Source organism: Sceloporus undulatus, unplaced genomic scaffold, assembly GCF_019175285.1.
Source record: "Sceloporus undulatus isolate JIND9_A2432 ecotype Alabama unplaced genomic scaffold, SceUnd_v1.1 scaffold_13, whole genome shotgun sequence".
NCBI lineage: Eukaryota > Metazoa > Chordata > Lepidosauria > Squamata > Phrynosomatidae > Sceloporus > Sceloporus undulatus.
Window position 1 is genome coordinate 295,330 of NW_024802935.1, and position 17,400 is coordinate 312,729.

Consider the following 17,400-nt stretch of genomic DNA (forward strand, 5'->3'; position numbering starts at 1 on the left):
AGGGTTAGGGTTAGGGTTATGAGCATTAAAATAGAGCTTCCACATCTGCATGGCATCTGACGTTCTAATTAGAGCCTCGGTGCAAACTGCGCATGTTCCAGGACCCCGACTCATTATGCGACGCAGCAGACCCGGAGCTTTTAAATGGGCAACATAAATTAGCAGCATAACAATTCTGGCGTACCGGTGCAGCAGCTTATAGATGGAGATGCGCAGTTGCGCAGTATATAGAAAAGAAGCGGGGAAAAGCGGCACCTTTTTAATGCCGCTTCTTCCCGCTTGGGGTGTGCGGGCGGCGCATTCATGGCGGCATTCAGGTAAGGGTCGTCTGAAGGCTATACCTTCATGACGTCATGAACACACCCCTTTTTGCCTGTCTGTAACCCGCCTTACTCTACTTTTATTTCAGATTAAATGTCTAGAACTGTTCATAACATTTCAAATGCGGTTGCATTCCAAGTGTGCCATTGGATAGGATAGGAGCATACCCTACTCTTTTCTCAATGATCCCTGCACAGCACATCAGTTGAATGAAAAAGGTGCTCAAAAAAGTAGTCAGCACCACTGAGTCATGTAGCTCCATTTGCTCCAACCAAGAAAATAACAGAATAAATTATACTACAGGTAAATGTGGTTGATCTCTTTCATCCATTTTTTGCATTATGTATAAGCCCAGCTCATTTGGCTGAGTCTTCTACCTGGGGCACAGTTATGCAGTGGCTGGATTGTAAAAACGTCTAGTGCCTTCTAATATCTGCATGCAGGGAACTGCTGGCTGTTGTGGTCTCCCCTCTTATGCTATGGCAGAATCTCTGTTGGAAGGAAGACAGATGGAGCAACATATCAGAATATGCAACTACTCTTGCATTTCTCTCTTCATGCATATGTTAACTGCACAACATCTTTGGACCCGGAGCTAGCAACCCTAATACCAGATGTCGGTATTAAAAGGATGAAGGGAAATTCCTTAAAGCTTAAAGCAAGATAGGTTCAAGATTTATGCTTTAAGGAATTTCCTGTCTGCTCTCATGCTGGAAATAATGAACAATAAATATAATGCTCTATCATAAGTCAATGGTTACTTTAAAGTAATAAATGTGAAAACCTACCCAATCAAGTTCTAGTGCATCTCATAAATTCCATTACTGGTGGGGAAAAAACCTGTTTTATATGCAGGTGAAAATATTGCCTCAAAAATAATCAAGCCATACTATTAGAAATGTGGTGTCAGAGGAGAGGTCTGTGGATATCATAAAACACAAATAAATGGGTATTATAAGTCATGAACTCTCCCTTGAAGCTAAGAAGACTAAGCTGAGACTTTCATACATTGGACATTTCATGAGAACACATGACTCTTCAGAAAAGACAATGATGTTAGGAAAGATAAATGCAGTAGGAAGAGAGAAACACCACCTTACAGGATCTAAGATATGTGGATGAGACGATATTACTAGGGCATAATTTCAAGGACCTTGAATAATCACTGAGGAAGGTCAAGGAAGAAAGTGCAAAGGCAAACTTCCTGCTGAAAATATAGAAAACAAAATGAGACAATGTAGAAATGGAAACAGTTAAAGGTGTCTTGTAACTTGGATCAAACACTAAACAGAACTGAGACTGTAATCAAGAGATAAGGAGAAGGAATGGGAAGGGCAGCCATGAAAGAGCTAGAAAAGATCATAAAGAGAAAAGATATACAACAGAACACTAAAGTTGGAATCATCTAAGCAATGTTATTTCCCATCACTATGTATGGATGTAAGCACTAGACAGTGAAAAACGCAGATCAGAAAATCTCATTTGAGATGCGATGCTGGGCAGTGGTGTGCCTGGGTAGGGCTTCCAAATGGAAGGAGCGGGGCTTCTGCAAGGGGGGGTGGATGGGGAGACTGGACTAAGCCTTGCTGCTCACAAGTGAACACATGCACATGTGGTTCCCCCAACCCTCCTTGCTGTGGCTTGGTTTTCCTCATAGGAAATCTGGGCTGCAGCAAGGAGCCAGACTGAGCACATGCATGCACCCCGCCCCCAACTCTTCTCTCTATGGCTTGGTTTTCTTGGGTCCTTGAACAGATCAAGCCTGAAATACCTCTAGAAGCCAATATGATCAAATTGAGGCTGTTGTGCATTGGTCACATCATAAGCAGGCATTACTCATTAGAAAAGAACTAATCCTGGAAAAAGTTGAGGGTAGTATAAAGACAGATGGTTAGACTCAGTTAGGGCAGTCATGGGCATGAGTCTGCAAAGTTAAGCAGAGCAGTGGAAGACAGGGAACCTTGGAGATGTCTCATCCACCAGGATGTCCATGAGTTGGGGTTAACTCGAGGACAGTTTCCAACAATTAGACTCAATAAAGGAAGCCACATCCCTGAATTTGCAATATTTGATGCTGAGATCTCTCATTCATAGGGTCACCATTAGTTGAAGCTGATTTGATGGTAGTTAACAACAAGAAGATAGGGGATTACTTTTCCTAAATGTTGCTTAATGTAGAATCAGGCTGAGTAAGGTCACGCTGAATAAAATTAACTGGCCCAAGTCATCCAATTTGTGTTACAGCAAAGGAAGTTGAAACTCATGTTTTTCACATCCACAATGTTCATAAAAGTGTATAATACAAATTAATTCATTTGCTTAATGCTTCTCCTTAATAATGGCTAAAGATAGGGTACTTTTTTGAAACTAAATGTAGTTACGAACTAAAATTTTAGAAACTAAAATTATATCTAAAGTATGACATTTGAATATGATGACACCACCTGAAAATAAAATTATTTCAAGGCTAGGTATTGAACTTTGTTGATATTCTTAGCATAAGGATTTGAAATTCGTTATAATACAAGTCACACTTAGGAAGTGCTGTTAGTCTCATACTCTGAATTAGATTGAGAAGCCAATTCACTCACCAATTAAGCCAGGAACATTCCAGGAAAGACCCAATTATCCATGATTCCTTAGTCTGTATGCCATTGATAGACAGAAAACAAATTGTTGTGCCTAACCTTAGGGTCAATAGAAGTGACAAATCACTTAACTGTGCAGTACATAAACACCAAAAATAAAATAAAATAAAAAACCCAGAATCAGATGACAAGTGAGTGGTGGCCATGTGGATTTCATGGCTCAATTACAGGTTCTCAATGAAGACCTTTCCTGCCCTGTAATTTACTATACCTATATTTCAATAGTCTGATGTGTCTGCATTTAATTTAAATGTTTCAAGCTGAGCTAAAATATCCATCAACATACCACCAAGTTTTCAAGTTCTAAAAAATCTTTTGTTCTTGGGAATGTGTGTGTGTGTGTGTGTAAGAACAGCTCACAACACATTTCCTCATGACAATTATGCTTCTTGCTGTTGTAAGACACAATTTAAATCATTATTCACCCACTCTCTCCTCCCTCTGTGTCTTTGTTTACTTCTCCCTATCACTTTTTATGCAGCTTTATTATTAAGCATATGCTTCAGGTCCATTGCCTTTTCCTTAACATTTGACCTTCTGCTCCCATTAGCTCTTACTTACTATGCCACTTACTTAGCCAGCTTGGTGGTTTGAGCATTGGACTGGGACACTGGAAACCAGGTCTCAATTCCCTACTTGGTCATGAAAACCACTGGGTGACCCTGGGCAAGTCACATGCTCTTAGTCTCAGGGGAAGGCAATGACAAACCTTCTTTTCTTGTTGCCAAGAAAATCTCATGTTAGGTTCATTTTATGGTTGTCATAAGCCAGAAATGACTTGAAGGCAAACAACAACAACAACAACAACAACAGCAAGACTCCTATTATATCAGTTTTTTTAAAAAAAAGAAGTAATAAGTTTTCCCCCTCAATATAAAAATAAAAACTCCCTAATCTATCTAAAAACAAATGATACAATCAATATAAGGCATGCAAGTTAACTGGATCTTGTATATTTATCAAATGTAGTTAATAATCTCCATTTCTGTTTCTAGTCATGAAATGTGGGATTTTCTAAGAGGAGAAAACAAAGCCCTTTCCCTGCAAGTAGGGCAGGGAATAAGATATTGCTATAAGTAAGGTAGGTAACAATAAAACTATTTTTCCCTTCTTTTATTTAATTTTATTACTACACCAGTGGCTTGGCTATTAGTTGAATAGTAAAAGTAGAGAACTAATATGATATAGAAAGAGGAGCTGTTTACAAGCTGAGCTTATGCAATAAGAATACCTAGATTTCAAGTTGATTTTTGATGCAATGCTTGTGCACAGCATTCTGTGAGCAATTATCTGGGCTGCCCACAGATCTTTTCAGCAGCAGAGACCAGTCCTTACCTCGGTCACAATTTATTTTTGAAGTTACCACTCAATTAAGATGAATGAACAAGTTCACTCCTTTGTCAATACCTTTGTTTCAGTATGCCTTGTCACAGATGGAACATGGCACCATCCATTGATTTACAAGGAAGGGAGAACCATAGAAGAGCTCAGGAAGTAAATTTAAAGAAGTAAAGCTTCCGTTCTATTAGAACAGGAGAGAAGAAAGTGATTGCCTCATGAATACAAATGTTTTAAGATAGTAAATCCACATTTGTGTATGTGTGTGTGAGTGTTTTAAAAAATACAGCTCACTAGGAAACAAGCTTGTTTTCTAGTGTTCCAGAGAATAGGACCTAGAGCAATGGATTCAAACTACAGGAAAAGAGATATCACCTTAACATTAGGAAGAATTTCCTGGCAGTTAGAGCTGTTTGACAGTGGAACACACTCCCTCAGAGTGTGGTGGAATCTGCTTCTTTGGTTTTTTTTAAAAAGAATAATCTTTATTAAAGTTTACAATATATACACCCCCCACGTTTTGCATTCAAAATCAAATATATATGCTTACATTCAAAAAAAGAAAAGTATTTCCCCCCCCCCACCCCACCCACCCACCCCCTTTACATTTACAATAAATACTTTCTTAACAGCTCATCCAAAAATAATTCTCTTTTATCAACAATTTTTTCCTATAGCTATGATCCTCTTACATAACTGTTTTGCTAGAAATACCATTAGAGGCTGCACCCGACCTTAAGCTTTCTATAACACAATTTCCCGCCTACTGTTATATTATATTATATTATATTATTTATTATTAACCTTTACATACCAGAAAAGGTGATGAGAGTGATTATTTTACCTTCCATCTATCTTTACAGAATTTTAGCAATGGATCCCAAGTTTCTTTTGCCTCTTCATATTTATCTTTTAAAGCCAGGGTAATCTTATCCATTTCAATTATTTCTAGAGATTTGCAAAGCCATATATTGATCGTGGGTACTTCTGAATTTCTCCACATTTTTGCAATTGACATCCTGGCATTAGTTATCTTTGGGGGTTTTTAAACAGAGGCAAGATGGCCATCTGTTGGGAGTGCTTTGATTCTGTGTTCCTGCATAGCAGGAGATTGTATTGGATGGTCCTTGTGGTCTCTTCCAACTCTATTATTCTATGATTCTAGTGTTCTAAGTACGATTTGGGGAGATCTTGTTTATCAAGAAGAAAAAAGAAGTATAAATAATGAAACCTTTTCTTACATGTGATGCTAAATTACACAAGGCCAGACTATTTGCCTACTTAATCCATTATTGTGTGCTATGGCTGGTCATGGTTCCTTTTGCATCTGTCTACCTGACCCTTAAAAACAAACAAATGGAAGTTTGGGGTACTAAACATAGGACCTTGTAATTTCAGACATATGCTATGTCATAAATCCAAGTCTCTTCTCATTTTTTTAACATGGCAAAGAAAAATCTATTCCTAATGGAAGGGCATAATCCAGAATAAATGCAGAGAGCAACTAGCCACTTTAATTCTCATGTGCCAGGAAGGGGAATTTATGTCTTCAGAATGGCCATCCCACCCCTCCACACTGGAGGCTGTGGAGCTGGGATGACCTTTCTGCTGCCCTCCTACTGGTGGAGACCAGGGCAGTTAGAATCATGCCATGATTTGTTGCCATGGCATGAGGCTTTAGGGGGTGTGGTTAAGGGCATGCTTTGCCTGTCATCCCCTGGGTGTCTCATTCCTGGATTAACCGTTGACCCTCCCACCCGCCGCTGGTATAGTGTGAAGTTTCACTTGGTCGCCTAGGGGCCGTGTAGGAATTTCCCCCCTTTTCCATGGGGTTTTTCGCCTACACCACACTGTTTCCAGTGGCATAAGGGAGATTGGCTGAGGTGGAGTCACAATAATACATGATTTGGTTTGAAATTTGTTGATTCTAATTGGACGTATTTATTTATATTTTGCATAAATCTTTGGATTGGATCTTGGTGAGCACCTTGGACACCCTACTGGGTGTTAGGAAAATTTCTGGAAGCACCTCTAAGGGCTTTGCGACCTGGGGGGTGGATGAAAGGAATGGACCTTGGGTCTGACTGGAAGGTATACCCCGTCTTTAATCTTCGCAGATTGGGGACTTCTTGCTGGGCTTCCTTATGTGGGCTGTCCAACAACAACCCAACTTATGGACTGCCATTGAGGGCCCAGGTGTTATTGTCCTTGATAAGCTGCAGAGGTAGTCTGCGGTAAGACACTGCTATGCAGCTTTCCCTGTCTCCCACATTTGTTTTGGTTATGATACTAGTTGCAGTTCTATTAAGAACTTAATAAATAGGTCAATAAATGGCCCTGTTTTTAACCCATACATCTTGTGTCTGGTATCTTTATTCCAGGGGTAGGGTAGCAAGTCACATTTTGCTGCAGAATCCAAAACCAATTAGCCCTACATTCTAAAACATTCTAAGATATTTATTATCATCTAAAGAACTTCAGGTAATGTCAGTTGGTCCCTACAACCTGTCATGTTTTGTCTTCCTCTTTTACAGACCAAAGAGGAAATGGGACAACAAAATTTATTCTTTTCCACCTTTTAAAAAATGTCAACCAATGTAATTTAGCAGGATAAAAACTGTTCTATATCAATAGATAGCTAGATGGATAGATAGATTATCAGTAGGTTGGCCGCATTTAGGGGTGGGGCGTAGGACTCTGGAATTGCAAGTGGGCTGAAGAAATACAAGAAGTATACATTAAATCCTATCACAATGCTAGCCCTCAGTACATTGGACATCCTTCAGTGTCTCAAAACATCCCACAGCATGCTCAGTCCAAGACTGCATTTTAAAAATATTCTTAGTATGACTGCAATAGCAATAGCATGACTGCTAATATTATGATATCAATAAACATGTTATTAAATGCAATTAAAATTTTAGGAATGCCCAAGTGCCTTTGACATCAACTAAGTTTAGTACCCTATTACTTATCATGTTTATGTGGGAGAGAGGGTAGTCTCACTGATTTCAGTATGATATAAGGAGTTTATTAAACTTCCAGTATTTTTATTTTTTAAGAAATACTTCTTGTGCAACCTTTGCCTTTCCATTATGACATCATTTCTTTTTGGCAAATAGTTTGAAACAAGGAGGATAAAGATGTTCAAACAAAAGTGAGTTCAGCTTTTTATTATATCTGATAAAGCAAGATGGAAATAAAAATGATTCCGTCGTTTGCAAATTGATTAGTGAAATTAATGTTACGAAATGATTTTTTGGAAGTGTTTCACTGTGTCGTTGCAGACATTATAGTAAACAGATTATAAAAAACTTGGTTTTTTCTTCCTCTATCAATTAAAATGATTAATTGCTACTTGTTCAGGTATATGTATGCGGTCAACAGTTCTATTATTCTAACATTCACATTTACATTCTTCTTCTTCAGAGTTCTGCCTGCCTGATCCACTTTTTAACTCATGTGGAGGGGAAAGATGTTTTCTCTTAAATCAAAGTTTCTGTGGCATTTACTTAAAGACAGTGCTGCATGATTTGGGTTTATTTTTGTGGGAGGGGAAATTAATCTATTTCTTATTCATGAGCAATACTAGTTTCGGTAGATTTTTTAATGATCTGATTGACAGTATCTGCTCAGAACTGGTATTTCACAAAATGCCAAGAGGTTTGGGATAAAAAGTGTGAAATGAGACCTATAAAACCCATAAACCCATAAAAATGTCTTTTTGCCATCTGGAATATAGAATTTTCACGTATTCACCCCACAAATCATGCAGCATGAGTTAATGTAGTCACAGCATGACACTATGCATGTCTATTCTGTAGTAAATCACACAGAATTCCAGGACACAAATGTGAATAGAACTGGATCCTGAACTGCTTAAACTTTTGCAATATATCCATGTCTTCTCATTATACCCTTTCTCTGTATGATGGCATTTACTCCCTTGTAAGCATTTAGCATTTCTGCCTTCATTGGTGCAGTTGGATAGTGGTAAAAGAATGTCAGTATTGCTACATGGACTGTAAAGTAATTAGCTACAGATAATTACTCCTTTGTAATGGATCTATTTATGCCAAGCTAAATCAGGACTATGGTCCAAAACACAATGCAGAAATAATCCAGTTTGAGACCACTTTAACTGCCCTGACTCAGTGCTAGGGAATTCTGGGAACTGTAGGTTTGTAACCATTTAGTTTTCTCTGAAGCTCTGGTGCCACAATAAACCACAATTCCCAGTAGCCCCTAGCACTGAGCCAGGACAGTTAAAGTGGTGACAAACTGGATTATTTCTGCAGTGTTTTTGGACCTATATAATGTTATTATTGTATCTTAAACATAGATAACAGGACACCTTTTGTGGTGTATATGGAGTACCTATTGCTTTAGTAATTTGTATACTTACAGATGTGGGAAAGAATATGATGGAAGAATATCACATGGTTTGAATGCTGGTTTCCGCCTTTCTTAATGGGTTTACTTTATTATTATTTTTTGGTTGATATTGAGGTAAGGATGAAGTGGATGACAGGAGAGCTTGTTTTATATCACAAGCTTGTAGCATTCAGATTTTATAAAAAACAAAAGAATATAATTAATTATTTTAATTTCTTGTGAGAAACATGGGAGTGAAGAGTTACTTTTAAAACTGTTAATTATATTTAATGGATTCTCCATTTGGCCTGTAATTTTAACTAATAACTTTGAAAGAGGAACCTTTCAATGTTTTCATGTTGGTGTATCATGGCTGTGTGTGTGTCTTCAAGTTGCCTGTCAGCTTTTGATAAACCTATGACTTTCATAGAGGGTTTTTTTTAAAGGTAAGGAATAGGCAGAGATGGTTTTGTCTTTCCTCTGAAATACAAGCTATAGCACTTGGTATTCCCTGGCAGACTCCCATCCAAGTACTAACCAGGGGCTGACATTGTTTAGCTTCCAAAATCAGGCAGGATCTGATGCATTTAGAGTACTTAGGGTAACAATAGTAATTTGCACTAATGACTGACCGTAAACTTAAAACCTGAATATTAATTTAGAATAATAATTCTGGATGGAAGGGAGAATATTATTCCTCACACACAGGATATATATTTTGTCTTCAAATAATTTTTGGACCCTGACATCTTTATTGGCTCAAAATAACTTTGGAAAATGGAATTATATTTTCACAGTTTTTGTTAAGCTGGTGGTAGTAACTTGCTTTGCTCTTTTCCCCGTGATCTATTGAAATTATAACATTTGCTTCCTTGCAATAATGACATTATATGTACTTAAGAAATATATGACTATATACACCAGCCTTATTTTTTAACTTTTATATGGCAGTATGGGTTTCCAAAGGAAGAAAGCAAACACAACAATAACTAATGTTCCTTATAATACAGGATAAACATTGCATCTAATTCAGATTTTTTAAAACATCCATCCACTACATAATATGTGAAACAATTTCTTAGCAATTAATACAAATTGTATTATTGTTTACCATTAAACAATAAAAGCAGGGTATAAATCTAATAAAGAGGTAAAGATGGTATATTAGTGATTTTTGATGGTTAATATATCATCTCACGTATGAAGTCAGTGAAATTTAGCCTAGCCAAAATCATCATAATAATAAATAAAATAATAATAAAAATTTTATTTATATGCCGCCCTTCCTTCGATCAGGGCGGCTCACAACATGTTAAAAACAATCATACAAAGTTAAAAACACAACTAAAACAAGGCAGCAGTAAAAAAAAACCCCGTAGCCCATACCTCACCCACAGTCCCATCCACCTTTTATAGTCTGGGAAATATAAATGTCTGCCATCATGTATTACAAGGTTAATGCACAGATTTCTAAGAGTGCAACCTTATGAATGTAAGCATATTGGTTATCAATACATTACAGCGTATTCCTATCAGGTCAAGCTCTGATTGTAGTAAATCTAGTGGGAGAGTCCAGTGATATGAATACTGGCCATGCTTACCTAAAGTAAGTGATGCTGCTATCAGAAATGATCCTAGGATCAACTTATCCTGCATGTTTTTCTATAAACAGATGTTAGTGGAACAACGTGTGATGGAGTCAAAAGAAAATGGCAGTCAAATCCCTCTGGTAACATAAATCAGGCCAGAAGATCAAGTGTGTAAAATGCTTTGACAACCTGGGGGAAAACACTGTGTTGAGGTGCTAGATTATAAGCATATTTGCTTATAAATCAATTTGTAATATAGTATTCACTAGTTAAGAGCACTACAATACATATGAATATAGCCAATGATATATTTTAGCTTCAGTTTAGTCAAGCATGTGGAACAATAAAAAACAGAGATGACTAACATCCTCCAAAATATGTTTGCTATTAGTTTTCTAATGTTATTTTTTGAAGATATTGCTTGCTGTGTTGATTTATGAAGATGAGGCAAAGGATAGGGAAATCGTCACTGACTTATACATATTTCTATCTATCATAGCCTGAAATAAACATTTGAGGGTAAATCCAATGTTAGTTTAGGTTAAATCAACTGAAATCAGTGCAACTTATTTAACTGTTGATTAATAAACCTCATTCATTTCAATTAGTTTACCCTATTTGGGACTATTTAGATTATCATCATCAGAATTCTTTAAATAAATGATATTATCTATTGCAAAAGTAGGCAAAAATAGGTCAAACAAGAAAGGCAGTTTCAGAGGGGAGGCTGCTGATGGACACTAAAATGAAGGGTCCAGCTCATGCAGTTTTCTTTTTACAGCACACAAAAGGCCATCATGTTTGATGTTTGAACACTCATTTAATATTTCCTGTTCACCATGTAGTAGTGCATACAGCCCACTATCCATATAATGATGAATTTTAAGATATTCCAGCATGATGCTGAATTGTACTCAAATGTAGGTCTCACCACCCATTTGCTTCTTTTCTTTTCCCAAGTCCTTCCCTCCCTCCTTCTTCCCTTCCCTCTGACACACACAGGCACAACACAGATGTAACACAGGCTCTGCATGAAAGCCTAACAGTCCTTAGAAAGTCAGGATCCAGGAAGCAGTAGACACTCCCTGTGCTACTTTGTAATAAAACTAGTCCCAGCAGTGCATTTGGGTGTGAATGAATTGTACAGAAGGTATCAGAAAGCTAAAATGTAGTAAAATACAGCTAAATTGCATCATGCATAAGTGATCAAAGGCTGATGTTCTGATTCCCAAAGCAGTTCGAAAATCTAAGACCTTTAGAAATGACATTTAAGATGCCAGTGTTGGTGGGCCTCAACATTCCCTGCATATATAATAACAGATGAAGAGCTTTCTGTTGTTTGCTAATGGTGGTGCCAGTCACTTCATGTTGAGTTGCAAGAGCCTGTAAGAGCATCAAATTGATGTCTGAACCATATATATATATATATATATATATATATATATATATATATATATATATATTCATTCTACACAGCTTGGATAGCTATTTTTTTCTTTAGTCTAGAGTAACTTTGTGTCTCTAGAAACAGCCCTTAAAGGATCCTGCCTTGGATCTCACTTACCCCAGCACCTTGTATTCTTTCTTTGTCCATAGTACTGTCTATTTGCACTCTCAATAAGAAGAGTTTACCAGTTTTAACCCTGCTTTGAGGATATAGATACTATATATATATATATATATATATATCCTACTGTGTCCTGCAGGGGTACAATTCCGAATGCACAGAAATCGATAGGAGTTCATCTGTTGACATTCTGTGGCTTTTCCTCTCAGCATGAATGCCCATAGATCACTAAGTACTAATAAGATGGGTCGGCATGAGATGCTCCGAAGAGAGAAAAGTGGTATCTGGAGTGGCTGCGATGCTACCTTGTGATACCTGAGCAATTATGTAATTAGGAATAATTTCTTCTGAGTTGCCCAGAACAATGCTGTGCTCAGACAACAGAGGTGAACCTTTCAGCTGCAATCTTTCTGAAAACTGAAAGGGTTTTAGTAGGACAGCCAATCTAGATTATTTAAATTGAATAGGTTATAAAGTCCATGGGTGCCACCAGAAGCTCACTGACTGGCCTGTCATAAATCACAATCTCTTAACCTTGGCTTTCTGTTTTTATATGCCTATATGTGGTGCTGATGTGAGGGCAAGTAACATAGAGAAGGTTAAAACATTTTGCCAGGTAAGATGTGATGTAACTGATAATGCTGGTAAGGATGATAAGAGCAGAAGAACATGTGATGCGAAGAGGATTTGAAGTTTCAAAAGGCCAGTGGTTTAATAAATACTTTGAGAAAGAGAGCTAAAGCCATGACTTGAAAGTGCACACTTCAGCTCCTGTGCAAGTACGAGGGCTCTATGGGGTTTCTTTTGAAACTGTAGCTCCTGAAGAGCAGTGCGGGCTGCTTCGTGGGGTTCCTTGACTTCCTCAGCTGACCTTTTCCAGAAGACCACAAGAAGCTTATCCAGAGTGGCCTTGAAAACCCCAGAGGTGCTCCTGTGCCTCTGGGGAAACAATCCTCATGCCCTGTGAATGTCTCCTATATGAAAACTAAGTTGATACCTAGGGAAACAAGGGAAGAGGCATGTCCTTGGCATGGAGGAGAGGCAACAAGAAGACCAAAATTGAGCAAAAATCTAGAGCAAATGGCTCTGAAGCTATCGTTTGGATTATGCCACTAAAACAAAACCTCTTGGGTTGCAGGGCTGGTCAGTTTAAAATGATCCCTGGGGCACGGGAGCTGGATGAATGAAATGTGGGTGATCAAGAAATCTTTTGAGCTCATGGTCTCTTCTCAGGTCCTATTTCAGCCTTTTTCAGGCAAGCAGAACTAAGGGTTTGTATCCAACCAAATGGAGAGGTGAACAAGTTTCACAGGGGTTTCTGACCCCTGGCACAGGATCAGGCCACTCTTTGACCTGAGAATCCTTGGCTACTGTGCCCAGGGCCTGGGGAAATCTTGCCACTGGGAGCTGAATATGCCTTCCTTTATCACCATGAAGGCCAGTCCTTCTTTCCTGTCAGTCACAGAGGCTGCATCCACAGTGCAGACATAATCTGGTGCTGTATCCACACTGGAGAAATAACTTGGTTTGGCACTGCTTTAACTGCCCTAGCTCAAGACTATGGAATTCTGGGAGTTGGAGTTTGTGCTCTGGGCCCCACAACAAACTCCAACTCCCAGAATTCCATAGCCTTGAGCCAGAAAGAGTTAAAGCGGTGCAAAACTGGGTTATTTCTCCAGTGTGGATGCAGCCTGGGTTGATCCTACTGTCACTGTCCAGGCTCCAGGCTCTGGAATTCTGGGAATGGGAGTGGCTCCACAAACAACCATCCCCAGAATACCATAGCATGGAGCCAGGGCAGTGGCAGTAGGATCGACTCAGGTTATTTCTGTGCTGTGGAGGCAGCCCTGAGTCAAAGGATGCTCCCCATTCACACCCTTCCCTTTCCCCTGAACCCTCCCGCCAGAAGGCTGCCCTCCCTGTCCTCACCCCCCACCCCCTCCATCCTTGGCAAGGCAGCTTGCCCCTCCCCCAAAAAGGCTCCCCCACCCCCACTTCCACCCCCTCCCCCTCCCCCTTACCTTGGTTGCTGGAGAGGTGAGTGCCTCCTCCGGGGCGCCCCGTCAGGAGAGGGAAGACCAGGCTGAGTCTCCAGAGGAAGCCCCTCAGGGCCCGGCCGCCCATGGCTCTGCCCTCGGAAGGGGCGCCAGGCTCAAGGGGGGCTGCCCCAGAGGCCTCCAGGGGAAAAAAGAGGGACCAGAGAGAATAGCCAAATCCGGGGCGAGGTGCGTCCTGGAGAAAGCGGGCTTCCTTCCTCCTCTTCCAAGGAGGCCAAGGGGCACTTTCGAGGCCGGGACTCTGCCCAGGCAGGGAGCTCCACAGGCAAACTTTTCTCGCCCAAGGGATCTCCGTCGCTGGGGAACAGGAGAGAGGGCTCCTCCGGATGGTGGTGCCTACCTCTCCTCCTCCTCCTCCTCCTCCTCCTCCTTCTCTTCCTCCTCCTTCCCCCCTGAAGGAGGGTTCCTCAGGATGGTGGTGCCCACCTCACCTGCCGCCTCCGCCTCCTCCTCTTCCTCTCCTCTCCTCCTCCTCCTCCTCTTCTTCTTCCTCCACCTCCTTCTTCCTCTTCTTCCTCTCCTCCTCCTCCTCCTTCCCACCGGCTCCTTCCCTCTTCAGCCTTCCAGCCCCTCTCCCCTGAAGTCCCTCCTCCTCCACCTCTCTTGGGGAAGCGCCATCTCCTCTGCCCGCTTGGCAGCCTCTCTGCCACTGCCGCTGCCTCTGATCCGGAGGGGAAAGAGAGGCAGCCTCGTCCTTGGGGCTGGGAAAGAAGGTCCCTTCTTGCCCCAAAGCCAAGGCCTCCCCCCAAAGCAAGCAAGCAAAGGACCCCTCCCCCTTTGGAGGCGCCTCTCCGTCCGTCGGCTGGAAGGTGCTGAAATGCTGGACAGCTCCCCAATCAAGCCAAGTTGCCCAGCGTCTGGGCTCCGGGACGCCTCCCCGATCCGCCTGGCTGGGGCTGGGCTTCTCCTTGGCCGTCGGCTCCGGATGGAAGGAGGGACCACAGCGTCCGCCCCTCGCCTGCCTTCTCCACTCGCACACCCCCCGCCTCTCCCCTTCTTCTCTCTGGAGGGATGCGCCTGGGTTGTTTTTTTAAAAAGCCAACCAAAAACAGGAGCAGGAGGCGGATCTAGGCTAAGCAGATGCAGGAGACAAGCTACCAGGTGCAAGGTCCAGCCTCCCAAAGGCAGGATCCAGTCTACCAGAAGCAGGATCGAAGCTACCAGGTGCAAGGTCCAGGCTACCAAAGGCAGAAGCCAAGCAATCAGGAGGAGGAGCCAAGCTACCAGGATCCAGGCTGCCAGAAGCAAGAGCTAGGCTAACAGAAGGAGGACCCAAACTACCAGGACCCACGCTAGCAGGAGCAAGATCTGGGCTAACAAAAGGAGGAGCCAAGTTACCAGGATCCAGGCTAGCAGGAACAAGAGCTGGGCTACCAGAAGGAGGATCCAAGCTACCTAGAACCTGGCTAACAGAACCTAGATCCAGGCTCCCTGGCTGCCAACGGGGGGCTGTGCAGGTCTTCCAGGAGGGCAAACCTCCCAGGCGAGGACCACCCCTTCTCTCTCTGCTCTTCCCTTCCCTTCCCAGCCAAGAAATGAACACAACGTGTATTAAAAATAAGCATAAGGGAGACGGGGGCGTCGGAGATGGAGGGAGGGAGGGAGGGAAGGAGGTCCTTTGCTCGGTGGCTCTCTGGAGGAGAAGGGAGACGGGGGCTGGGGGTGGGTGGCCAGAGGGGCGAAGAGGAGGCGGCGAGGGAAGCAGGCAGGCAGGCAGGCAGGCAGGCAGGCAGGCAGGCAGGGCTCCCTTGGCTTGGAAGCAGCTGCCAGCAGCCCGCAGGTCAAATGCAGCCTCTTCAGCACTAGAGGGGGTTAGTCGACAGGAGGAAGGGGGAAAGAAAGAAAGAAACCACAGAATGGCACACAAATATTCTTCTACTTTCTCTTTTTGGAGGATGGCTCAACTTTAAAACTGTATGAGATTAAAAGAGCATTGAGGTGTGACTGGCGACTTATAATTTTTAAGGGATTGTGTGTGTGTGTTTGTGTGTGTGTTGTTCCTCCCTAAGGCAATCTCATTCTTCTTATACCCCAACCAAGTAAGCATGTAGCAGCACCTTTGAGACTAACTGAAAGACAGAACTTGACTGCATGAGCTTCCCTAGACTTCAGCCTTCTTCCTGAGGTCAACAAAAAAGTCCCACAAAAACTTTTGATGCCAATTTCTCTCTTTCAGTTAGTCTCAAAGGTGCTGCAAGATCTCTCTGAACACTGATTCTACAGACAAGCATGGCTATATCTTTGCATTCCACCCAGTCAAGTAAGCCATTTCTTGAGTAGGGTGTAAGAAAAATGAGAGATGCCCTTTCCAATTGAAAAGGTGACAAATTGCCCCACTGGGGAACAGTTTGGGGAGGGTGTCTCTATGGAGGGTGTCTCTCAGGGAAGCCATCAATTTTCCCCTTCCTTTCCACTTGCCAATGAAGGGACCAGAGTCTGGCTTCCTTCTTTGCCAGGCTCTCTTGGGATTTGGGGTAGTGCTCACTTGGAGGTCCTTACTCTTCAAGGCCCAGAGAGACATGTCCCTTCCTTTCCCTCCATCAGGACCCCCCCCCCCCCACTGAAAGAACTGCAGGACTTTGGGGACATCCCTCAGAACAGACAGCTCAATTATTGTTCTTCATTTGCTATGCTTCAATCTGACTTGCCCTCACTTTCTGGACTACACAGCTATCTCTCCTCTCCTTCCCAGTTTATCCTTCTAATAGTGTTATGGAACAGGTCATGCTGTTCCCTCAAGAAATGTATGAACTTGTTCCATTGCTAGCACAGTCTGGCCTATGTTTCACAGCTCTCAAGATGGTAATAAGCAGATTTGGAGCCAGTACTTTCACCTCAGGGCCATTTCTCTCTTTAACATTCATTATTAGCAATGTGTAAGAACTATAGAACAATGCTTCCTAAACTGTCTGATATGGGGGACCAACAATTATTTTTTCCTAGTTTGCAGACATAGGCGCGTTACAGACCGCCGGATTGTGGCGGTCTGCTGCCGCCGCCGCTTGCACCATCTGGGAGCCGCAGCCTTTAAATGAACCTCCCCTACTTGTTGCTGACAGTAAAGCAAACTTGAGAACATACACTGGTCTCTGGTGGATAGAATCTTGATCTTTGCTTATTTTCTTAAATGCCCATAGGTCACTAAGACCAGCATAGATCAGCATTTTTTAAATTTTGATACATTTAACAATCAGTGTACTTTATCTACCACTATCAGATATTCAGTGCAAATCTTAATTTGAAGTAGTCAAATTGTTTAGACAATGGAAGATTTTGAGGATGTGTCACTGGGACTTACTTCACATTATCTATAAACACAGGAGGCATTTTTTTCCTGCCTCTTCAGCAGACTAAAAGAGCTTCTGAAACACTAGTAAGATCTAGAAACCATTTGTTTGCCTTCAGAATCAGTGCACTGAACTCACTGCAGTATCTTGCTCACCTAAGTTGGGTTACAATTATCTTATACATGATCAGATAAATAGTCAGACTAAGTGTTGCTCCCA

General features: G+C 41.6%; 1 protein-coding gene across 1 annotated transcript in view; it reads right to left on the reverse strand.

Moving 5' to 3' along the window:
* Positions 1 to 14,223, reverse strand: part of LOC121917219 (ephrin type-A receptor 6-like) — a 309,408-nt gene extending 295,185 nt beyond the window's left edge. The window contains exon 1 of the mRNA XM_042442975.1: positions 13,859 to 14,223. Coding sequence (XP_042298909.1) covers positions 13,859 to 13,961 — 103 coding nt within the window. The 5' untranslated portion in view covers positions 13,962 to 14,223. The remainder of the gene's footprint in view (positions 1 to 13,858) is intronic.
* Positions 14,224 to 17,400: the final 3,177 nt, after the last annotated feature.